This window comes from Leiobunum rupestre, chromosome 2, assembly GCF_980474605.1.
Source record: "Leiobunum rupestre chromosome 2, qqLeiRupe1.1.hap1, whole genome shotgun sequence".
Taxonomy (NCBI): domain Eukaryota; kingdom Metazoa; phylum Arthropoda; class Arachnida; order Opiliones; family Sclerosomatidae; genus Leiobunum; species Leiobunum rupestre.
Window position 1 is genome coordinate 47970705 of NC_143385.1, and position 26537 is coordinate 47997241.

The 26537-nt window shown below is 39.0% G+C and overlaps 2 protein-coding genes across 4 annotated transcripts in view; both read right to left on the reverse strand.

Moving 5' to 3' along the window:
* Positions 1-26537, reverse strand: part of inaE (inactivation no afterpotential E) — a 202120-nt gene that overhangs the window by 74171 nt on the left and 101412 nt on the right. The window lies entirely within an intron of this gene.
* Positions 22420-26513, reverse strand: LOC149957695 (uncharacterized). The gene is made up of 2 exons (XM_090165720.1): positions 25864-26513; positions 22420-23518 (listed from the first exon to the last, which is right to left on the reverse strand). The coding sequence occupies exons 1-2, from the start codon at positions 26386-26388 to the stop codon at positions 22568-22570; spliced, it is 1476 nt and encodes a 491-aa protein (XP_090021846.1). The 5' UTR covers positions 26389-26513; the 3' UTR covers positions 22420-22567.

The following is a 26537-nucleotide window of genomic DNA, read 5'->3' on the forward strand; positions in this document are numbered from 1 at the left end:
GAAAATCCAACGGTAGACCGGTTTCGTCCTATTTGGGACTCGTCAGTACCGTGCGGGAAATCTGGCTTGCGACTATAACACCGAATAGAGAAACTAAGCCTAAATATTAAAAATTTCAAAACGAGTTGCATAGCAACGGAAAGCCGAATAGGGGGAGAGTGGTGGAGATTATTATATACGTAATGTTAAGTTAAAAGGAACCACCTATGGACTGCATTGTACAGGATGAAAAATTGGTGAAAAGGGATAATAAAGCTAAACCCTAAACAAATTTGAAGAAATTTAAAAACTTACTAATAGCTCGTACCGATAGGTCTTCGAGCGGATGAAAACGCGAAACTCGGACCCTTTTCATTATGGACTTATCTACTTATTCACCAATTTTTCATCCTGTACAATGCAGTCCATAGGTGGTTCCTTTTAACTTTAATTTCTCATATCTACTAGAACGCGTTTCATGAATCTAAAACCACGTACCTCATTATTAAGAAATTATATTTGAATAAATAACCAAACTATAATGAAAATAATTAATTTGTAGCTTGGATATTGTTGTATATATGTTAGTTAATGGTGCATTTAAAAAACCAACACTAAATATGAAACAATAAAGGTTTCAAGTGCGAAAACCTCATCAGGGCGGGCACGCTTCCTCTAATAGAAGAATTGGGTGTTTCTACTCTCGTTCTAGACTAGCGCCATGAGCGGGAAAAGAGAAGCTATGGCGGACTATACCAAACAAGGAGGGTTCTACTCCCTTTACGGAAGATTTCATCTTTGCTAGGAATATAATACTGCGTACCTGGAACAGAAATTTGTATTCCCCCATCACGGACTCGCTGTTTTAGCTTCGGCAACGCATGGATAGTAGATTTTAGAGGATCGGTAAAAAGCCTGGTTTTTAGCCCCCGTAAGCCAATCACACTAAGGGAGTCGGCCAAGGTCATTTGAAAAAAACAAGTATCGCTAAGAGTGGACGATACTGTTCGAAAAAATAAAAAAGATAAACACGAAGTACATTTTTACGCCAAAAGGTATTTTTTTCACGTTTTTATAGATTAAATATGATATACTAAATATCAGTTGATAGTTTTTATTGAATTAAAAAACCAAAATTAAAAATTACTAAAATATAAAGCGCAATAAATTACGTAAAAATATCAACCGCGTTTGATTGCCATTTTGAAATTTTAAGATCACGTGGTACAAACGACCTCGAGAGACTCCCTCGGAGTCTCTCGAGCTGATTGATACGCGGGGAGAAATAAAATGCACTGTGGAAGGCTATCGAAAACCTGTCCTCTTAATTTACTGTCCATGGGCAACGCGAGAGCTATACAATTTCGGACATACGAGCGTAGCGCCGTCGTAAAAATAGGCGGAATTTTTTGTCTCTATAAATTTTGCCTACTTTTCATTTTATTCACAAGGATTTTTTGTACAAGTTGAAACACGAATATTCTACCTGGATTCTACGAAACCAATTTCGGAGATGTTTATTTAATTTGAAGACAAAATAAATAAATCTTTAACACGATTTTAAAACCGGCACGCATTTCTAACCAAGTTCCAACGAACACGCGGACGAAATTTTGACTACGGTGTCCGCTAGGTGTCTCTAGTATCTTATGTCCGAATTCCCCACATTTCCAGGCCTAGGAATCCCATATTTCCCCTCCAGTATTTCCATCCTCCTAGATCTTAGAATGACCTCGAGAGAAATTCTGCAAGAACCACGAGACAATTCACTCTTATTAAAGCGCGAATTTTTCCAGAACGAAAGAAAACTGGATATTTTCGCTAGAGTTCTTATCAACTTGACGCACCCAAACCGGGAGACGTAACGTCATGAAATTAAAGAGTGTGCTTACAGCAGAAAGCTTTCATGGAAATAAAGATACTTTTGATTTTTCGTGAGGGGGAAGGGAGAGGTGTATAAAACCTACAAGGAAACACGACGCGACGCTAACCCCATCTAGGATACTGGAGACGAAATATAAAAAAACACATAAATGAAGTTCGGAGAAAGGTTCAATTTCGCAGCATCAAAACGCAATTTCCATACAAAAACGAGTGGAGCTTGGCTACTTTAGGGGAAATGCATTAAAGATTTGTTAAGAAAGAAGAGTGGAGGTTGAAAGCTCTTAAAAACGGTAGATGGCGCTGGGAAATAAAGATACGTTCCAGCTAGTAGCGAGGCGATGTCGCACTCAAAATCCTATTTATCTTTAAGCCTCGGTGTATATTAAAAGTACAGAGCCTACCGGGGATTTGGCCTTATTGCTCGCTGAAAGAGGCCCTTGGTCCCTCTGACGGCGAACGGGGAAACTAAAAGGCTCATAAAACCTGGAACGCGTTTACCGTTTATATCGTAAAAAAAATATTCCCCGAGCGCTGCGCGGACAAATAAAGCCACTTCACGAAAGCCTATTTCATAAAGATAAAAGAGGGAGTGGTCTCCCCCCCCCCCCCACCGAGTTAGATATTGCCAAATAAAATTGCAAATGCTACAGCGCCATCTTTGAATTACGTTAAGAAGTTTTACAATTTATTAGAACTGGACCTTCAAATTATATACGATAGTACAGAGGTAGTGTTCACTTGGAAGGTTAAATCATCAAAGCTCAATCAAATCAGAGTTCCACACGAAACTATATAACTGTGGCGGAGGGGTACTGATGTTTAACGCATTGTAATCTTGCGCGATGATCTCCTAGTCCAGCGGTTTCCAGCGGAAGGGTCACAGCAATAGTGTATTTTTCTCTACGAACCTTGGGGTCACAGAGGTTCCGGGAATTCGCAGCGCGGCCATCTTTGTTTGTGTCAAGAGTATTTTAAGATAAGTAAAAAAAATAGTTGGGGTTCCGCCAGAATTAGGTGGATAATTTAGGGTTCCATAGCAAAAATAATTGGGAACCGTAGTCCTAGTCGATTGGGAAACTCAAACTTGTAATTTATTTTCATTTTTAAAAGCTCTTTAAAACTTTATTTTTTTATGATAAAAGCAATTATATTTATAATTTTGTTCATTAATTTTTAGTTTTCTCTAGTTAAATTTTTTTCTTTAAAAATTGGTTCGGATTAAAGCCAGGAATCGAACCATACTACGCTTTCTTATCTTCGTAGCTCTAATTTTATTGTTTACCCGGTATTTCCCGGGGAAATATGCCTATTTGTATAACCAAGCAGGGCCGGATTAACCAATTTGACGAATAGGCCCGGACCTAGGGCACCAAGCCTACAAGGGGCACCAAGAGGGTTCGAAAAAAATACAAAACTTTAATCATTTGCTTTCCGGAGTAATTTTAGTAAATGCGTCCACCCCTATGAACCAAAAACGTTTGATTGTCACATTCTCTGACGGACTGCCGTTTAGCCCCTGACGACACACTAAATCTGGCAGCAAAATGAGAACGCTGCCATAAAATATAATATCAATCGTAATTTATATTGGAGAAATTCCTAGGTAGAAGATTTTGTTTTAAAATTACCAAAATTTGTGCCTGGCAGTTTACGGACGCAGCCTTAAATCGCAATGTTGCATAATTATCGCATATTTAGTCGACGATTGTTAAGAGCTTTTATTTAGTAATATAACCGTAGAGCTCAGACTTCTACGCTGAATCAGGGAAATTCAGGCACAGCCTAGTTAATGCAGCGCGTGAAAAGGGGGCCCAGACTCCTTATCTGCCTATGGGCCCAGGATCTCTAAGTCCGGCCCTGGTCTCCACGCATGGCACCGTACCCAATATATCCAACTGGTTAATGGCAATATTAACCCATTCAATCTTGGAGGAATAAAACAAGTATACAGGAGTTGCGGATAGCTGCGAAATCGGTTTCGTCAGTGACCGTGAACTCGTGCGAGACGGAGGAGTTCAAACGCGACTAGCGCCAACTGCATACGGAATTTTGCAACTATTATCATTTTATAGCATTGTTTTCGCGTCGTCTGGTTTGTTTTATTCCTCCAAACTAATACGAGTCATTTTGGAAAAAGGCGCAAAAGATTTTAGAAATGTTTCAAAACAAACCAGACGTCGCGAAAACAATGCTATAAAATGATAATAGTTGCAAAATTCCGAATGCAGTTGGCGCTAGTCGCGTTTGAACCCCTCCGTCTCGCGCGAGTTCACGGTCACTGACGAAACCGATTTCGCAGCTATCCGCAACTCCTGTATACTTGTTTTATTCCTCCAAGATTCAATTATCCGTTCATTACATAATAATTAGCCTTTTATTATACGGCCTAGTGTCTATAGAAGAGACTTTGAAAAACAATTGCAATAATCTAAGATTTTCTCGTGTGTATGCCTAACGAACTAAGAAACTCGGTCTATTGGCTAATTTTTAAATTAATTCAATTAATTAAAGTTGTTATATATTAGATGGTTTATGTTCCTGATTTTTAACATGCTGGGTATGAGACCTTTCATATCCACCCCCTCCCCTCGAATTGGTTTTATAATTTTTATTACGCACTTCTGGCAATATTTTGAACATTAATCCATCTCGGGGCGTCAAGTTAACAAGTAGATTCTTTAATGTAGTTTTTTTTTCAACAGATGTCGCTAGCGTCGAAATCAAAACAAGATGCTTACGCCACATTTTGACCCAAAAGGCGGGACATAAAAGTACCCCTCGCTCGTTTGTAAATTTTACAATAATTTAAATTACAGTAATTTTTAACAATATATTTTATATGGGATAATTTAGGTTAAAGTCCACTGTGTAGAGTATAAGTTGTCTAATTGTAATACTCTACGATGGTTCTCTGACGACGTTATTGTTTCGCTAATTTGAATTATAGCTTCCTTTGCCATTAATACACTCTTTTACGACAGTATCCCCCCAGCCTTTACAATCTCCCATGTGGCGGCCGCCACGGCCGTACTACATATGCCTCCACTATTGAAATTTCTTTTCCCTAACGGGTCCCCTCCCCAGGTAGTCAAGCTATGGATTCCCCCACGAATATTCTACGTAAAAGAATCTATAGATGGCACCACGCTCTCCAGAAAAGTTGCGTTTTTCAAAGAATCAGATAGATTCAAAATTTCACGGCCATCTCTCTCCAAGGACAGTAGATACAGGGACGAGAAAGTGTATTGGCGGCCTCTGTTGGAATATATCACCTAAAACGACCTAAACGCAAGGAGAGTTAGTTGTAAACAAAAAAAATGGCGGTCACCTAATTTTAGCGGTTCTTGACGAGGCTTAAGTGTTCCAAATAAATGGGCATTTTTTTATTAACGCTTGTAGTTTTATTTATAATTTAACATCCAAATGGTAAAAACTAACTACAATAATGCTGTCGATGGTGAACCACGTCTTAACAATGGCCGCGGTTTGTTTACATCTAACTCCCCGTGAATATGAAGACGTTTAAAATCGATTTTTTTTTCCTGCTTTCTCGTCCCTGTATCTACTGTCCTTGCTCTCTCTAATAGCAAGGCCCTATCATAGTACAGGTGGCAATGATAGAGCCGACTGTTACTTTAAGGTTTAAGCAGTGGCGTAGCGTGCATTTCTTCCACCCGGGGCCAACCCTAAATTTGCCCCCCCCCCCCCCCAAAGTAGGCGAAAATTATGTGATACTCTGTTGATTGCAAAATGATTCAAGTCGTTAAAAAATTAAAAAAAATTTCTGCGTGTTTTTTTTTGCAACGCGAACTCTTTAATGCAATGGTCAATATTAATTTGAACCTCTTGTTCGATTGCCACGATACCCAGATTTGTTAATCTGAACGACATTGTAGATTTTAAATAGTAACTGCACCGCGCTTCTCAATAACAATAACTGACGTTTCGTTCGAGCCGGTTAGACTCGTCGACTGTTTTCTGTTGGCGGTTGTTGCAGTGTTGCCACACCGCGCGCTGCCCGGCTCATAGAAATCTCATAGGTAACTAGAATGCTGCCGTGTAACTGGAAAATGGGCCAAACGCCGTGGCAGACGATAGCCAGATCTCAGCCAATCAGAGCTCAAAGAGTGGTTCTGCCAAGAATTTAAAGTCACCAGAGAGAATGACGTCACCTATCTCCCGCTATAGTAGCGGATCCAAGGAGGATTATTATCCTCCTTGGCGGAACCACTCTACGGCCTCTCATTGGCTGAAGGTTCAAGGCGAACTGGCGTCAAGCTCGGCCGTAGGCGGCAGCATTCTAGTTACCTATGAGATTTCTATGGCCCGGCTAGACTCGTAGACTGTTCTGTTGACGGCATAGAAATCTCATAAACACAGCGCACGGTGTGACAACACTGCATAGTATCAGAATTTATAGCCCAGTGTACCGGTAACAAGAGAACCACACCACCGGAGGCCTATCATCATAATGCCCTACGCCAGCGTCCACAGCCCGGACAGGTGACAAAACCAACATGGATAGTAGTACCTTGCTACTGAAGGTCGCAAGCCGCTCTCCCAGCAGAAGGTTCAACAATGGGTTGACCAATTCGCCACTTCGCACACAGCAGTGGGTTACATGAGCGGGTGCTCTAGCATCGGAAGCCAGCACCTTAACTACATAGGTGAGGTGCCAAAGCCCTTAAGAAAAGGTGGACTAAAGGGGGACAATGGGCACACTGCGGTCCAGCGTAACCCGGCACGATCGGCACCGTAGATCCCAATGGGCTCCACAAAGCCGGGAAACCGGGCCACAGCGCATCATACGGAGACCCGCCGCCCCACAGCAGGCCACCAAATCCGCTTAGGCGACAGGATGCCTGGCCCCTCTCCATTAGTCTGAGCCGAAGCTTAGTTTCCAGCCCTTACCTGACTGAAGTCGGAGGTCGGAGATCGGACCATTTGATCTCAGCTAACATCTCCCGGTGTGCCACCGCCCTTATGGGTTACAAGAGCCGGACCCCGACTCCTCGGTAAAGCCTCCAGTTATTGAACACTCAGACCCTTAAGGGCCTGTGACAACACTGCAATAGTCGCCTGCCGCCAATGTCACTTTTCCGACCCAGAATATCGGCCGGCCACGTTGGTTTCAATTTGCCAGGCCGCCCCCTACATCTATGCCGCCCGGGGCCATGGCCCCCTTTGCCCCCCCACGCTACGCCACTGGGTTTAAGAAAAAATCTGAAAGCAAGAACCCTTGAAAAATCGACGTGTAAAGTCAAAAACATAGTAACATACTAATGTTTAATTAAAACATTAGTATGTTTTTACCACGAAGTATCCGTCTCTAGAATTATTTAAATCAATCGATCTACTTTTAGAGCTGTATTTCCCAAAGGGTTCCAAGCTGCTTAGTGGTTTCACCTTGGTTTGTTGCAGAGGTAATCCCTAAAATTGTTCGTGTCTCCAAGAATGCTTCAAATAGTATTAAGTGGTCACTTGAATGTTTCAAGCGTACTACCAAATTGAACTCTTCTTATTATAAACTATCTCGTAAGCAAATGCAATATCACAAATTTTTCATAGAACGCTGACGTCACTTGTTTTTACTTCCGGTTTTAAAAAACGTCAAGTACGCTACATTGCAAGAAATAGCCACATATTTATAAGAAGCCTATTTGAAGATAAATATCTAACTCTTTCTATTTTGAAATATTTCTACAAAAGAATCGGGCCTTTGTTGGCTTTGAAAAAGCAGACGTTCCTGTCGTCTGCTAGTCCGTAGCAGCAGTGAGTGTTTAGGTCGCTTCGCTATTGATAGACGTCTCTTCTTATTCCGGTAAGGTTTAAATTTTGTAAGGAGGCTAAGAGGTTTTGAAACGCGCGCATAGGAGAAATTACGAAGGTAGTTTAGGAACCCAAAGCTAGTAGAAAATTTTCAACTTTATCGAAAAAATTCTAAGTCTTCGAAAATGTTTAGTACCAAATATATAAAAAGTAAGTACAAGAACGTCTAATAAATATTTCAATATTAAAACTAATAAATTTTGAAATAATAAAGAAAATTTTCGAAGAGCTATATAAAATTGCCAAAACCAAGAGAACAACAGAATAAATTTATTTCTTTGGAGGTAACATAAATATGAAAAAATAAAGTTTCCAATTGAATGTTTTTGTCTAGGTTGAATTTTGAACAGTTTGCTGTTTAATCTTTTCTGTAATTTTACATATTCGTGGTCAATATGTAGTTTTTAGTTTTTTTTTTAAATAATAATCAGCTAGGCTAATACCCAAGGCACCAACTTAGGCCTAAGTCATCAAGCGACTTTTAAAGCCATTAATTCAGGTGGCCTGGTTACAAGGCGTAGGAGGGGTTTGGCAAGCCCTTCATGCCACGCGAGCCAACAGCTCCCTACACTCACTACAAGTTTTTATAGAAAGGGGAAACCGAAGAACTCGAGGGAAAACCCCTTAAAGGCCGACTACATAAATCTTCGGTTTACTCTTTCTTTCACTGGAAGTCGGCTGACTGCGATACACGTGTGCCATGCAGTCAGCCGACTTCCAGTGAAAGACAGAATAAACCGAAGATTTATGTAGTCGGCCTTTAAACCAGTGGGGAGATAGCTTGCAAACTCAACGCGGAAGGAGTTGTTCCGAGTTTTCACCCAGTGCCACAAGCTGGGATCGAACCCGGCTCCTCTTGCTGCGAGGCCAAAGTGCTAACCACTCCATAGGCTAATTAGATCTTTAAAAAAAATGTATTTAACCGTTCCTTCCTCGAACGTGTTATTATGAACTTTTAGTATAGCCATTAGCCAAAAGTGTTGATCGAAAGGACAAGGCTTAAAGTGGTAACGCTAATAACAATCGCGTATAGTGGCGATGGCCGGGTTAATCGCAATTACTCTCTCTCCCTTTGGCTCTTAGATCTTCTGCAATCTTAATGCGAACACTTTATAGAATTCCAAATCGATGGACTAATCGGGCTGGGTTGCAACAATGAATTGCCGATTAAATCTGGAAGATTTGAGTTTATATCGCGGTGGCCATTTCGAAGCACTGAGATTGCGAGACTAGAAAGCTAGAACACTAATTTATGGCAAAGGCTTAACAACCTACAAATCTCCGCGGCTGAGAGATATACGCCAGAATGCGTCAATAGAGGGCGTGGATTAATTAGCTCTTTTAAAAAGAAATGGCATACATAATTAATATTAATATTATTAATTATAATATTTTACACAATGGACGTTATTCCTATTTCCTCCAAGTGGAGGATTTTGGAAGCTGATGAATAGATTTGTAAGTCGGAAAATGACCAAGACCTTTTTTCCTGAATATTTTCCATGATTAGTCTAATATATTATTTGCAAATTTAAATAAAGCGGAATTTTCGCCTAATTTTTTCGAATCTGAAAGTAAAACTAAACCTCTAGACTAGCTTTAAACTGATTAACAATGTAACACAATTAATGTTATAAAGTATGTTATAAAAAGTTAAAAACATTAAAAACCCTTAAAAAGTAATTTATGTTTCAATTTTTTAAAATTTCTAGAAAATCGGAAATTTTTCCGTATTTATTTTTCCGGAAAATTAACAACACTAGTAGAAGCAGATAAATTTTTCAGAGTTTCCATGCATTTTTTAATCTAGTTTATTTATTGAATACTGCGTTGAGTTTGCAAGTTCCCTCCCCACTGGTTTAAGGGGTTTTTCGAAAAGCTCTTCGGTTTCCCCTTCCATAAGAACTTGTTGAGGTTAACGCATTGTAACCCAACCACCTGAATTAATGGCTTTAAAAGTAGCTTGATGACTTAGGCCTAAGGTGGTGCCAAGGGTATTAGCCTAGTTGATTATTATTAACTTAGAACAACTGTACATGTACAGTTTTGCCAAGCATATATTTTGTTGTTATAGAATGATAATTTATAAGTGTATGGAAACCCTGTTAAAAATTCGTCTGCTTCACCAATTCTATTCATTAGCTTCCAAAATCCGCCACTTGGAGGAAATAGAAATTTGCGACCGAAACGAGTCTAGATGGCGCAACGGAGCTAGCTTCTCCGAGGTTGCGCCTATGATCTAGCGTCTGCTACAGACCAATTAAAAAGTCATAAGAACGTTTTTTATTAAATACACTTATCAAAATACAAGCAAACGATGCAAAAATTATATTAAAATGCAAATATCATTATTTATAAAGTCAAATTTATGAATAACTAAAAGTAAAAATTAATAGCGTCTGCTTTAGACGCTACCTATCTAAGTTCCAATGGCGAACCAAAGGGGGCGTTGCGATAGTTTTCGGTCCATTGCCCCAGTCCTAATAATCAAGATTGAGAGTTTATACCTCGGTTTATACCCGATTTTACTTATATTTAATCTTGATACAGCTAAAGCTAGAGATCTAACTATCATTTATCGTACGAAGCAGTCTTAAGAACAAAATTAATGATTGGCCCATCCAATTTTTTTACTGAGATTCATTTCTAGAATGAACGTAATTTTTTGTGTGAACCTCAGACTAATTAATTAGGCTTAATACACCTTGTAGTCATAGCATATTAACATAATTACTGATAAGTATGCCATAAAAGTATTTTCTTTAGTGAAACCTTGTTCAGGATATATGACGTAAATTACGTCATTAAAAACTCCGTGACGAAAAACACGTCATTAACTTAATAGCGCAGACTTACTCGCAAGATTTTATATCCCTGGTAACCTTGTTCAGGATATATGACGTAAATTACGTCATTAAAAACACCGTGACGAAAAACACATCATTAACTTAATAGCGCAGACTTACTCGCAAGATTTTATATCCCTGGTAACCTTCTCAATAGCCCAAAGAATACATTAATTTTATATTTACAGTCCACTAATTTTATGTTCCGTGTGAAACAAGGTCTCATTGAAATTATTTCTATGGAATGTAATACTGAGGCCTACTTATTAGTGATTATGTAACATATGGTCATAGTGAGCGCGCCCAGGAAGCCGTGCCGAGGAGTAACAACGGCGTGTGATCATTTATTTTCCAGTCGCCCATTTTTGTCGATAGAGGCGCTTTTCTATTTGGGTATGACGCAAATTCAACGTCACATTAAACTGTAGCATAAGTCTATAATATTGTTTCATAAGTTTGTCACTTTGGGGAATAATATTTAACTGAGAGCCAGTAACGGAGTGATGTCATCACAATAACAAAGGCTGTCAAAGGCTACGTGAGACGCGTTAGCAAGCGGACGCAAAACGGCGACGAAACCCGTAATGCAGTCTGTCTTGTGAATTATTATAGTTCTCAGTAAACCTTTTACGTATGAAGAATTGGAAGTGTTACACTTATGACAGTAGCTATCAGTCGTTATATCGTCTAACTGACCCACTTATGGTCACGATAGCTTCAGTGAAAGATTTGAATTGGTTTTATCCGACTTTTCGAGGGAGGACCGCGTAGGATCCAAGGCTAAAAGTTCTTAGCCTTAAATGACCTTTATCACAGACGCGTATTCTAAATCGCCTCACTTAAAAAAAATAAATTTCCGCAACTCAATTTACATCCATACAAACGCGAAATATTTCCCACCGCCTAGGCCTAAAACTTCGGTACAAGGCTTAACTGAAACGGCGTTGCATAACGCGTCTTCGGAATCATGGCGAAACGGTAGGGCGTCGTGGCCAGCCTTTGTATTAAACGATCTAACTTTTCTATAGAAATCTATCGATTGATATCAGTCTCTCCCTCTTCCTCGAGTGAAGTCACTATTCTGGGCAGATTCTGCAGAGCGATACCCCCCCAAGCTGATACCCCGTTTAAAGTAGAACTATTGTTATGCAAAAGATAAGCTTACGACGCCCCGCTTTCACTTTCCTCTGTCCTTTTCGCGGGCCGTGTCCGTTGATGGACAGTCACATTAACTTGAAAGATAGTCGCTATACTGTAATCAATAGGTTTTAATAGTTGTTCCCTCAGGATGGACTGGAAGCTTATGGGGTTCATTTTCGTACCATTTTTCCAATCATCTCGGGGGTTTTTTTTAACGGTAGTCGAAATTGTTAATAGGCGCTGCACCATGCGGAAAATAGGCTTATTGTATTTTTGAAACGTTTTACATTAGCCTACTGAATGGACCTATTATTATGCCTTGAAAAAGCGTTACACGCTTTGTAACTGAAGTAGAAATTTGCCGAGGAAGCTTTGTCCCTTACTCGTTAGCTTTTGAGGACAGTTAGGTTCTACCATAAGTCTATAATATGTTCCATAAGTTGGTCACTTTGAAGAATATTTTACTGAAAGCTAGCCACGGAGTGACGTCATCACAAGAATAAAATCTCCCCCTAGCGAGGCGCTGTCAAAGGCTACGTGTGACACGGGAGCGAGCGGATGCAAAACGGTGTCTTGTGAATAGCTTTCAGTAAAACTTTTGCATGTAGAGAATAGGAAGTGTCACACTTATGTTAAAAATTATACACTTATGGTTTCACCCGTAGAGTAGCCCACTCACATAGAGTGGAAGACCCTATGGAAGCGCATGGAACATTAATCTTAACGGGCCAGCTTATTTTCGAGGGTTGAATAAATATAGTCCGAGGACCGATGGTGTTGTTTTTACATTTTTTAGAACATAAACTTCAGATATTGTACATGACCTTTAGTCCAACTTGCTTATCTCGCGCCTCGAAAACAAGACGCTGCGTACGAAAAGTGTTAACAAGTTTCGCTGATAGCCTTCCACTCTATGTGAGTGGGTTACTCTATGGTCCTACCAAAAATGTATTTATTCGTATATATATATATATATATTAGGGTGGTTCAAAAAAATGCAAATATCGAAATGTTTTGGTGCACATGGATTTTCTTGTTCATTTTGATGAGAACATGACCCACGAAAATTTTTAAGTAACTTCATTAATATTTAGGACTGCCTCAACGAGGTAAAGTTTTACCACTATGAACTAACCCATTTATAAGCAAAAATCAGTTTTGTCACTCATTTACTTTACTTGAACGAAAAATTTTATATTTATTACTTATTTAAGTTTTTACAAGCTTTATTATAGAAATAAGTACCGGTACACAATAAAATATTTGGCAGAAAGCCCCACTAAACCAGGTCATAACTGCTGAAAATCACAAGTTAGGACCTGGTTTTGTGGGGATTTCTTCCAATTATTTTGTATACCGGTACTTATTACTATAATAAACCCTGTGTAAACTTAAGTAAGTAATAAATAGTAAATATTTCGTTCAGTTAAAGTATTTGAGTGACATAATTATTTTTTTTGCTTATAAATGGGTTTGTTTATAATGGTAAAACTTTAGCTCGTTGAGGCAGTCCTAAATATTAATGAATTTACGTAAAATTTTTCCTGGGTCATTTTCCGACCAAAATGAATAAGAAAATCAATGTATACCAAAACATTTCGATATTTGCATTTTTTTTAAACACCCTAATATATATATATATTCCCTATAATCTGCGAGTCACTGAATAAAATAGTTTCGCGTTTATGTTAGTTTTATTTGTAAGGCTAAAGTTGATAGCGCGCGCATTTTTTCTTTGAGGAGGCGCGTGCGAAATTGAACGAGCCCTTCTATGTTGAAATATTGATCAGCGCCGCGCTTTAAATTATAAAGCTTTTACAAGTGTGTCCAAGAATGTATTGAAGTGACTAAGAATATTGGACTACACGATTCTGATTCCCATCCTCGCAGCCTTTGGAGCTTAAATTCGTCCGCTTTCCCATTCAAGTTTGCTATACGGTATGACCTTGAATGCGCCTTAAATGCAGACGAACTTTCTCCACAAAAGCTGCGAGGATGGTACCAGGGGTTAATGCTATGCTGAAATATTCTTAGTAACTTCAATACATTCTTGGTGTGTCGTGGCTCTTTGTATTACTACTTCTAGGCAAATCTCTGAACAGGTTTTATTTAAGCGTTTATTGGTAGCAACAAATTTATATAGTAGACCATAATTCAGGCATAGTCGGATTAGCAGAAGATTTGTTATTATAAAACCCAAAGACGAAAATTCTCGAGTTGGCCTCTGTGTATACTGAAAAGGCTAATTGCAGCTTGCTTACTAATATTTCATTTACTTAAGAATGTGAAATTCACTGATGCACCATAAATCCCTTTAAATAAATTTAATTTCGAAGTTTCTGTATAATATATAACAGCATAATATAGAAGCCCGAGTTCCTCATATTCCCACCAGATGTCGCTAACGACCATCTCGACGGCGTACAAAATAACACGGCCAAACGCGTTTATTTACGAGTCCTATATTCCCGGTGTTAATCTGTCGTTGGTCGTGACTTTAGAAAGTGATTTCCTGCAGAAGCAGCGGAGTATTGGCCATGGGGACACGAAGCTCAACAGAGCAAGATGCGACATTTCCCAGCGGGATTCTAAGCGAGTAACTAGTGACCCCTAGCGGCCCTCGAACAGAATGACCTACATATAATGGTCCGAAAGCGGGAGGTCAGTTCCAATTAGTCCACGACTAACCGGAAGTAGAAGCGAAGCGTGCCTGGACATGGTTATTGATGTTTAGCGTTGGAAAGGGCCGCGAAAAAACGACATCTAGCGGTCAAAGAAAGAGGGAGAAATGTAAGTCTTTTTAACAGACTTGGGCAACAAAAGAGTCGGGAAACGCGACTGTGGTCTCTGAGCGTATTTAGCTTCTCAGCAACGTGCCTTCAATGTCGAAAAGGGAATCGAGGAAATACGAGGTTGCGGTCTGGAGGATATAACTTTCGCTTTGTAGAGAAACATTCGACGAAAAAGGAACTCGTAAGCCTTGGCCTATTCGTGACTTTCAAAACTTGGTTTATAATCACGATTCGGAACTTTAAAAGTTGGAGGACTTAAAACGTAATCACACGACTGTTCGTTTTAGCTAACAATTTCGAAACCGAGTTGCTTCTGATAAATGCCCCCGTTGCGTTTTTCGTTCGGATGAAATGTTGCCGCCATTTGCAATTCTTACGAAAATACGCGGGATATTGACAATATAATATCATGGAAGAAGTCGAGAAGGAACGGCGGCGTCATGTTAAAAAACCTGTCGCAAAAAGCTTTAGAAATTCCCTTTTTTGTTCATTCCCCCCATACTTTTACCCGGCATCAAGTTTCGTTTGCGCAACCCTCACGCGCATCCTACCTTATGTCCGTATTCAATGCTCTTTAGTACAACTTCTTTGTTTGGTCATCTACTGTAACTGTTATTAAAATTTTAACGGATATTTTTTCATGTGTAATTATAATATCCGGGTATAGGCTTCGAGCTTAGGAAATATAGCGCCATCTGCCGTATAATCCGTCAACTAAATATGTGAAGAAATAGCGGACGATTTTTGAATTTCTACGTTTTTTGGTCGCAACTTTCAGCTGTTGTGGAGAGATAATTTTGAATGAGCAGACAGCTTTCATACATTCAATTAAAAACTCGGTCGGTAGGCGGCGATACTTGTGAACAAAAATTAAACTACACAAAGCGCCATCTGAACTCAAGGAGAAGAAAAGTAAGTAATATCAGAGCGTCGCGTTGAAATTATTGCGGCGGAAACCCAAAAAAAATAAAATAGTCGAGTACCCGAACATGATGGGAAAAATAATAACCCGACGATTTCAGTAAGGCGGCCAGTGGCGTAGCTGAGAACTCAGAGGCCCCCCCGCAAAAATCTCTATGAGGCCCCCTTTTTTAATTTTTTTTTATGGTTAGCGGGGCCCCCCTCCGAAGCGCGAGGCCCCCCCGCACCGCGGGCCCTGCGAACCATCAGCTACGCTACTGAAGGCGGCTTATTCGAGTACCCGAATATGTAAATTTTCGGTATCTTCCCATTGCGGCGAATCCCATTCGACCGAATTCCCATTAGACCGAATTCCGCAAATGTTTTTGATGAAATTAGCCCAAAGGCGGGTTTTGTATTTTTCAATATTCACAATTGAGCGACCGCCAAAAAAATAGTTTTTCTTTCTACCTTAGGTTAGGTTAGGTAAAACTGCATGCTGTTCTGACAGATGCTGAAACGGATAAAACCGAATCCTAAACGATGATGAACATTAAGCCTTGTCTCGAATAGAAGTTCACTTACCTTCTGATCTCTTTTTTAACCTTCTAAATACGTTATTTTACGAAGAACATGAAAAATTTTACAAGGGGTACGTTCAACAACTAGGTAACGTTCATTCAACGTAATCTTAAAAAAAACTCAACGCTTCAACGGTGGGTATCGTGACGTCATCAGTTGTTGAACGGCAAAATAAATTCAACGCTTCAGCGTTGAGAATTTATTTGTTGAACGGGGGATGCGTTGGATTGTTGAATTTTTTTTGGCGTCGTATTCAAAAGTCATGGAAAGGAAAAGGAAGCTTGCCTCAATAATTTTCGTTAATGACGATGAAATCAGCCGACATCTTGGCAAAACTGATCAGACACTTCTGCAGACGACCTTTTAGCGCACTCAACGTACTTACAACGTCTCCCCTAGGCGTTGAGTTTTTTCCTCAACCGTTGAGCATCGTGACGTCAATACCGGAAGTTCTAAAAGTCGTTCAACAACTTTCAACGCTCCAACGCTGCCACCGTTGACTCCGTTTCCTAGTTGTTATCTAACAGGAGTGACATCTTAAATTCGACGTAGTTAAAATATTAAATTATAATCAGCTATGCTAATACCCAATGCACCACCTTAGGCCTAAATCATCAAGCGACTTTTAAAGCCACTAATTCGGGTGACCGAGTTACAATGCGTAGGAGGGTGGTGGCAAGCCCTTCATGCCACGCGAGCCTACACCTAAGAGCAACAAACACAAGGAGAACGCAGCTAGCCTTTAAACACGCTAATGCAGTGTTGTGTACCAATTTCATTGGACGAGCCTTTACGCTGAACGTTTTAAGGGCGGGGGGGGGGGGGGAAAGAAAATTTCCGAATTTCCCCCTTCCGCCGGCAGCAGCCGCTAAAGCGTCTAACCAATGAAAAATGTACGCAAGAAAATGCACGACTTTTGACGGGTTGCGTTCTCCTTGTGTGGGGTGCTGTGTTTGTTGCTCCTAGCCTACACTAACTATTACCGTTAAGTCACACCCTTTCGAAGCACGGACCCAATGAATCCTTAGACGTTCCCACTGTCTAATAATTACGATTGACATTAATAACAGTAATTGCATTTATTTTTATTGAGACTATGAGAGAAGTCGACGATAAGATTGAGATATTGAGACCAAAGCCTTGGTCATAAAATGAAGTCTTTCAAGTTGCCATACAAAAGAGGTAAACAAGTTATGAAACGTTTCGCTCCAAGCCAGATGTGTTTGGCAACCAAATTAGCTAAGAGTTCAGATTGGCAACACTGCGCCGTAGCTACAACCGTTGCGTACGTTATTTTAAAAGGCCCTTGCACGCCTCCCTGACACTAGCACATGTTTCTTTGCTTCGCATTTACGGAAGATGGCTCTCTGTTCTGAACCTAATAAGAGGTTTTTAAAATGTTAGGGTTAACCTTTTCCTTTGAGACAAAACAAATTATATTAAAACCGTTTAAATTAATAAAATCCTGGAAATTAAATTTCTTTAAATAAGCTAAAAAAGCATAGGCTTCGTGCGTAGTTTAAATTTGGGTCACAAGTATCGCCGCCTACCGACCGAGTTTCAAATTGGTTATGATGCACAGTTGGAACTTGAGCTATCCACTATAGACTTTATCTATAAAAATTTAATATTTTGTATAATTTTATGTACGAAAACTATAAAAAATTGTTTAGGAATAAATTGCTTAGCCGTTTAAAGTATTCAACTTTTTCATTACCATTAAATAACCCTTTAAATTACTAAGATAATGCAAAAACGATTAAAAAAACTATTCAAAGAACTCTGGGTAAAATGCTATTTCCCATAATTCTCGGAATAGTTTGAATTTATTTCACCAGGTGTCGTATTCAAACGATAAAGAACTATTCCATACTTTTTAGAGTCTTCCCGCTTTGGTTTTGTAAGTTATCTAAGCAATCCCTACTGCTTAAAGCAGTGGCGTAGCCAGGGGGGCACAGGGGGCACGTGCCCCCCCCCGAAACGTATGGTTGTATGTACAATTGTTTTTATTTTTGTTTTACTTTTTTTCATTGTGTGCCCTCCCTGAAACCAAATCCTGGCTACGCTACTGGCTGAAAGTGGTTTCCCCTTTCTATAAAACCTTTCTGGGTGAACGGGAAAAGTAAGTGTGGGGAGCTGTTGGCTCCTACCGTCCTACGCAATGTAACTCGCCCACTGGTAATTTTCTTTACAAGTCGCTGGTTGACTTAGGCCTATGGGGGTGCCTCGGGTATTAGCTTAGCTGGTTATTATGATTAATTTATTATTGTTCTTATTCGCTTCTAAATAGTGAGTATTTAATTGAACTTTACTCTACGTAGTGGCGTAGCTAGAAAAACTTCAAGGGAGGGGTTTATACTATGTAAAATACAAAAGGGGTCGAGAAAGGGGTTACATTTTAGTACAGGCAAAGTTACATTATGATTATTATTATCAAAAGTTCATAATAATTTAAGTATGACACTGAAGGATTTCGGTTATTGATAATTTGATAGTCTGTCGTAGAGTGATTGCGTAACCGGAAATTAGTCTGTTTTTTTTTCCAAATTAATTTGATGGCTATAAATATGAACAAAAACGCGTTTAAATTTCAAATTGGAAAATAGCTAACTAATATAATCGAAAATTCAATAGTAAATTGCTTTGTCAGTCACTCTTTAGAAATATAATGATTAATATGGTCATTGGCGAAACAAGACTATCATTAAAGAACTTAGCGTTGTATTTATTATGTTACTTATGCTATTAACAACGTCTGAAGGTTCGTACAAAATTTCCGGAATTAAATTCCCGGACATTTCCAGGTTTTCCCTGACCAAATTTCCAAATTTTCCTTGACCATTTCTGTAGAATAAATGAATGGTTTGAGGTAAAAGCTAGAAAAATATTTCTTATGTATTTTTAATACATCTTTCAAAAATTTATTGGCCTGATTTTTTTTGGGTCATTTTCAAATTCCCTGACCTTTTGGAAACATTTTCAAATTCCCTGACCTTTTGCAAAACATTTTCAAATTCCCTGACCTTTTGCAAAACATTTTCAAATTCCCCGACCTTTTGCAAAACATTTTCAAATTCCCCGACCTTTTGCAAAACATTTTCAAATTCCCCGACCTTTTGCAAAACATTTTCAAATTCCCCGACCTTTTGCAAAACATTTTCAAATTCCCCGACCTTTTGCAAAACATTTTCAAATTCCCTGACCTATTGGAAACATTTTCAAATTCCCTGACCTATTGGAAACATATTCAAATTCCCTGACCTATTGTAATCATTTTAGAATTCCCTGACCTATTGGAAACATATTCAAATTCCCTGACCTATTGGAAACATATTCAAATTCCCTGACCTTTTGCAAATCATTTTCAAATTCCCTGACCTTTTGGGATAATTTTCAAATTCCCTGACCTATTGGAAACATATTCAAATTCCCTGACCTTTTGTAATCATTTTCAAATTCCCTGACTTTTCCAGGTTTTTCAGGTCGTGTACGAGCGATGCGTATGCAACGTTACAACACTGACATTTTATTAAAGTAATATTATGTCCATGGTTACAAGTACATCATAACAATGATGAGGATGACTTGAAAAACAAATGAAAGTAGGAATTCCATACGAATGAAGATATTATTCCAGGAAAACTCGAAACGTCACGCGGGGAAGGGCGGACGAGGAGAGAAGAGCGTGGCCAAGGCTTAAGAGAAGAGATTCGAGATCTGGGAATAGCGGGAAGGCGAACAAAAGTGGAGAAATAATTAAAGAAAAACCGGCGAAGAAAGGCAGCAAAGGGATAAATAAAGGGAGAACTCTTTAAATTGGATAAAGAGTTTTCGGGGAAACCGGAAGGAGACATCGAACCCCCCCCCCCCCCCCTCCGAGACTTTTCACGTTTCATTAACTTCAGTCCCTCTCCGCTGGGCGTCGCCCCAGTCTCCGGAGAATTTTTAAAGATTGTTGGCGTGCAGCTTCGTTATGAAGTACGCTTCTTGTACAAAAATGCGTTTTTGCGCATAAATGCTTATTTTATTGAGAATGATTTTTACACGCAGTTTAATGCGGTTAATTATATTAGAACCAATTATAAATAGTAATATTATAGGAAAAAGCGCAAAAATGTATACGTGCAATTTACTGCGACCAAGAAGAGATCTGAAGTGGAAAAGATAATAATAATCAGCTAGGCTAATGCCAAAGGCGCCAGCATAGCTTTGGTCCCATTTGACCGAATGCGGTTTTTTTGGGGTCCCATTCGACCGAAAGTAGCCCAAATGTGCGATTTATAATTAAATATAATAATTTCAAAATAGCGAAACAATAACGTCGTCAGAGAACCATCGTTATTATAATTAGACAACTCATACTATACTTAATGGACTTAAACCTAAATTACATATCCAATTTAAAATATATTGTTAAAAATAACTATAATTTAAGCAAGAATACCTCTACTTGCTTATCCTGGCGTATAGCGTATGGTAAGATCACTCTGACGGCTTTGGCCCCGCCTACGAGAGATAAAATCCCCTCTGCGCGCCCTCCCCTCTCACGTTGTTGCTGGTTAAGTTAACACAGTGACGTCAATAAACCGTCAGCCACACCGAGACGAAAATCTGCCGCGATAAGCATTCCAAGTAGAGGTATGGATTCGTTTTTAAGTTATCGTCAAATTTACAAACGAGCCAAGCAACGCGAAGGGTATCTATAATTCGAGGCAAATTGAAGCTTAAGCATCTTGTTTGGATTTCGACGCTAGCGACATCTGCTGAAAAAAGAGCTGCTTCACGTCGAGCCGACACTTGCTTTAACGATCATGATGAGGTATTGGGAACAATGCTAAAATTGGTTTCAGCATGGTCTCATTCTCCCTAATACGTGCATTTTTGGTATTACAGTTTAAATTTTAAGGCAATATCTATGGCCTCCTTTTCAGGGGCGTACCGAAAGGGGGTCCCATTCAAGGGGAAAACAGTAATTGCCTTTTTTCCCGACAATAAATGCAGTACTTGCAAATTCTAAATTAATTACCAACGACTAATCGGTCAATTTTTATGCAATTTAAGCAACTTTGCATAACAGGGGTCATACAGCTATTGGGAAACCGAATACATACGTAGGGTTTCTCCTTAAAGGAACAGAGACTCGTTTGAATTTCAGTAATGTCCCGCCCTAGTCTTCGGAATTTGATAATTCTGGTCTGCCTTCACGAGGAGGGGTTCGAATTTTTCAAATGATTCGGTGTCCCTTTAAGGACGAGTACAGAATTTCAACGACTTCCCACCGTCCAGCACTTCATCAATCATCAATGGAAAAGTTCAATAGTCAGCACAGTCCCACGAGCTGCTCTCTCACAGTTTTCTGTTAAATATTATCAATTTATTTAATCACTATCCTTTAACTTAGATTAAACTTTGGTTCTAATGCTTTGAAAAGTATTTTATGCATATAATTACACGAGTTTTACAAAAAAAAAATATTTATGCAGATATATTACTGCAGAAACCAAAAATTAATCTAATTAATTTAATTTAACTGATAACAAATTATATTTGAATAAGTAATCGTTAAACTTTAATATTCCATTCCGATATTATTAGGCTACACCTATTATCTTGGGAAAGCGAGCTAGAGTATCCAATAAGCGAGTTTCAATCATATCTGGCACATGCGCAGTTAGCCGAACAAGCAGATGACGATGGTACTTTGACGTCATACCTCAGCGTGACCTCGGTGACCTATAACGTCAGCTTAGTCTTCCCCATATTAGCAGCCTTTTATTTGGCGGTGTGATTATGGAAACTCACTTATTGAATATTCATGAGTGAAATAAATTCATATTTATTTCTGCTATTTATAATAATTGTATTACCATATATTTATTTAAAATCTTCCTCAATGTAAACATCCACTAGAAATAAATCAAATAGGCACCAAAATAAAATAAAAACACCTATAAACCTTCCGTATTCGAAATCTGCGCGTATTTGACTTGTATGGATCATTTTGACCTTGAACTGGACACCATTTATTTGACTTAGAATTAACCACCAAATCTTTGACACTCAAGAATTTTAAATTAAAAACAACTCAGAATATTATTAAATCCTTGGTAGCTTTCTGTCCAAATAAAATTGAACGTGCAAATCATATTTTTCAACTAGGCTAATACTCAAGGCACCAGGCGATAATAGACCCTTAAATAAACCAAGAAGTAATATATCCGAGATCCAGGACCAGCAATTTACTGTTTATATAGTGCTTGTGTAAATAATGAAAACAATTCACCTGTACGGTTTGCAAAAAGTGTTTCCTTGTAACCAGGTAGGTTTTTTTACATATAAGACTTAGCAAAATCACGACGTTCTGTTTGCAAGTGAAAAGTTTTCATTACTTAAACAAGCACCCAATAAACAGTAGCTTGTAGGTCCTGGCTCTTGGAAATATTATTTATTAGCCATTTCCTTGAAGATGTTTTATTGAAGGGCCTATTCGGGCCAATTCTCAAAAACCAAAAAATAACCATGTGCTTTAAACGCTTTATTAGTCATCCTAGATAAAACTAGATAACAACATATAGAATTTCAGTACAATCGCGCGCTCCATCGACAATAGTTCACTCAAAACAATGGGCGTAAAAAAGCCATTAGTAGACAAAACAAGAAAACCAAGACCATTATCCACGAACTATCCACAGTTTTTTCCGTTTTTTCTTCGGAACTATTACGAAAATATTTGAGAAATGAACTTAAACGTTGATTCAAACGTTCATAATCAAGATACTGGTAGGATCGTGTCCAATTGGATGGCCAATAACTCAAAATATAAGAACCCAGGTAACTTAAGCCTAAAAGAGATAGAAATATCGCCAAAAGACACGTAACAGTGACGAGCGTTTGGACTGAGAGCACCCCAACGTCTTGAGAGTTATTTTGAAAATGTGAAAAGCGGTGTTGAGCTTCCTTGACGTCACGGGGATTGGCATTCAAGATGTCCAACAGCAAACGATTCGACATGGCTTCGGACAAATTCTTAAACTCTTCAGTCCGCACAACGTCGTCCTTGTAAGCGGCCGCGTATTTCACGACCTCCTTGTTCAAGTAACCCGCCGAATATTGCAACGAAAGCTTATAAAAGCAGACGGCATGCTCAACGTTTAATTGAGAAACTAGATGGCGTTCGCAACGTTCCCTTAAAAGGGGTAAATCGTATTTTTCAGAAGCGTACATCAACTCAGAAGAAGTGTTGTCCAAATCGGGTGTCTGGCGGAGATATAAGTAGTGAAGCAAGTCGGAGACCGTATCGGAATCTAACACGCCCCGTAAATCGACAACGTCGTCTAGCATTTCTTTGTCGAACATTTTGGACGTGGATGTCAGCACCGCTTTGTGGCAAGGGAAATCCCGCTCGCTGGTTTTAAGGACACAGTCGGTGTGGTTCTTGGTTTGGTGCATTCGGCTCAGGATGTCGACATTCTGATCACCTTTGGAAAAATCGCGAGTGTCTGTTACAGTGTTGATATCGTCGATGACGGTTATGTCGAAACGAACTCGAAGATTCAGCGGAGAATCCTATTCATATCGGCAAAATATATTTTAAATATAAAACATACAATGACCATAAATGAAAAAAGACTTTAAATAGTGTGTAACAAAAGAGGGGCCACAGACGAGGCTTAAGTGAGACCTCTGGACGGAACATCCTGTTTGTGACGTTTTGTACCACGTGACCGCCATTGAAATATATAGGCGGAAGTAAGGAAACTGATGTTCCGTCCAAATGCTGAGTTGCCAGGTAAAAATGTAAATTTTCGGCCCCCCAACTTTCATCATGGGTCTATTCGGTGCTTGCTCGAAGCGTCATAGCCTAGGCATACGTCGTAGCTAAGCGCCGCCTTAAAACAGCCGTCATGCATTGTACTACGTCAAGTGAGCGTCTATTTTTATTGTGAAAGCGTTCGAATTTTCATTAGGCCTTGGTAATAATTTATTTATTTATTTCTGTTAAAGCAACAGTTTGCTCTATCTCAACTCGATGTGGGCATGATTTAAAAGCGACAGTGTTAAAAATAAATTTGAAAAATAAATGCAATAAAATTACCAACTGATAGTAATGCCTTGCCTTTGCAATTTGGCCTTGGTATTTTATTTAAAGCAACAGTCGGCTCTATCATTGCCACCTGTATTATGATAAGGCCCTTGTTATTAGAGATGGCAATGAATCTATCCGATTATTCGGGAAAAAACGAGTGTGGTGCCATCTATTAATGGCAAAGGAAGCTAAAATTCAAAATAGCGAAATAACGTCGTCACCATAAGCTCTTTCTAAAAGAACTATTAATTTAGTTTTTGCAACTTTAATTAAAGCTGAATTACACGATTTCAGTTTTTAATCAATCATAAATAGTTAGGTAGGTCCTCCATTGCTGTGTCAAAAATATGTTAAAGAAAGTTACTGTTTCCATTTTTATTCCGATTGCCAGTCTGTCTTAGGTAGTCCTTTTTTGTTCTATAACATTATCAGTAACGTAAATAGGTTCTTATGATACGACAAAATTAAGAATAATTTCAAGCAAAAACGTAAGTTAAAAAGCGAATATTTTGATGAAAAAAGTGGATAAAACCGATTTAATCTAAATGTAAATTCGTGTCAAAACAGATAGAATTTTTTAACGTTCGTTGCTGAGCTTTTATTTAGCAGACGACAGTTTATAAAGCCTTTGCCAATGAACAATTCAACAACGAAGAGCTTATCACTTCTATAAATTCTGTACAGAGAGTACAGAACTTGTTAGTACCGAGTACGCGTAGTGATCAACCATGGATTAACAATAACTCACAGGGATAGTTCTCTTTTCAAATATGTTTGTTTCAAACGCCATCGGTCCTAGCGGGAGAAATCGGAACTAGGCCTAAAAGGAAACGATTCAATTTGACAGTTTTCGGTTTATTCTTGAATTATGGCCGGGGAAATCCAATACTTTTGTTTTGTATCGCGTTTCGGTTTCTAAAACCTAATTAAAATGTTTAGGCGAATACTTATGAAACTTAACTTTAGGTACACCTCAAAAAGGACAAAACCATATTAAGATAAAAAATATTGAAATTTCATCAGGTTAGATTTAATTTTGATAGTAATAATCGAATCGACAACGTAAGCCTTAATGTGATAACAAGAAATGTTTCAGGTGATGAAGATGGTTTTTTTTATGGAAACACCTATTTTAAGTTGGTTAAAATTTTATTGGAACTATTAACAATTACTTAGCATGTCGAATACTAAAATTAAATCCAAAGTAGATCAACCTAAAGGGTTAAAGGTGCGACTGAATGTAGTAGAAAATCCGTGTACCAATGTTACTGACAATCGCCATTTTTAAAAACCCAGTGTTAATTTCACACACGAGATGGCGTTACTATTTCCGGATTTGAATCGTTTTTGGTGCGGAAAGTGGGGAGCACTGGACTGTCCCCCGGGGTTGAAGAGTTTGTAACGAACTTATTTTTTGCTGGCAATGATAGTTCAATGTAAGAGAACTATCCCTGTGAGTTCTTGTTAATCCATGGGACAACCCATCGCCACGCGCTAGTGACCATGACAGGGTTGGATCGGCATATAGTTTTAGTCGATAATTAAAAATAACAGCCGGAAAAGCCACCGACCAGCTTAGACAAACCATACGTTGGCGCAAAAGTTCGCCATCTTAATGCGAGGAAAAAACAGGGCTGCCAGGCAAACGTTTCCCTATCCTTCTAAAAAGTTACAAGTGTTGCCAGATTTAGATAATTGTTTGATTTTGATATTCAACTAAAATGACGGACTTTCTATGTTATTGCAAAACGGCCGAAAAGAAAATGAATATTTCGCGTAGTATCGACTAATACTATTGCCCGAAAAACATTCAAAAGTTGTTTACCTTTTCAACAAGTGAATCTACTCTGAGAAAGTTTCTTCGAATGTAATAAGACGTCTCTGTAATCTCAATATCGGTAAACAGCTTCTTATCCTTTTCCAGAACGGTCAATTTGATGATGAACCGCTTGTCGTCTCCTTCCTCCGGTTCTACACGGTTGACCTCCGCCGACATGTAAGTCCCGAAAAGCGGGAAAGAGCGAAATTTCAGCACCGCGATCCATCCTTTCTCCCGGTCGTCGTTCAGGAAAACCGGACTTCGAACGCCGAACAGCCGCTCGCATTTTAAAAAGCCGTCAAAATTGGCAAGGCCTAGCTCCAACGTGACGAACCGTTGATTCAAAGAATACGTGACAGCCTCGTACAGAATCTTGCCAATTCTCACGTAATAAAACTCGACACGGAAGAAAACATCGTACACAAATATCAATGACAAAAATGTAACTGCGTCGTAAACAGTTCTATAACATAAAAATTCCGAATAGTCGGGTACTACACCTAATTGTGCCTCAGAATTGAAGCGATACATCTCGAAATCACGACGAATCTTCTGGCACCAGTACTGCGCGATTACGCGCCCGGAGTCTGGAGAGACAGCGTTGCCAGGCCCTCAAAACATAATTATCGTACTAAGGCCAGAAAATTATCGACTTCAGAAACAAATTATCGGACGACTGA

Bases quoted from the DNA above. Each gene is read 5' to 3' on its own strand.
- LOC149957695 (XM_090165720.1), bottom strand. From the start codon at position 26,388: ATGTATCGCTTCAATTCTGAGGCACAATTAGGTGTAGTACCCGACTAT. The intron at 23,519-25,863 runs GTAAACAACTTT...CGATATGAATAG, and splicing joins TAGATTCACTTGTTGAAAAG to GATTCTCCGCTGAATCTTCG.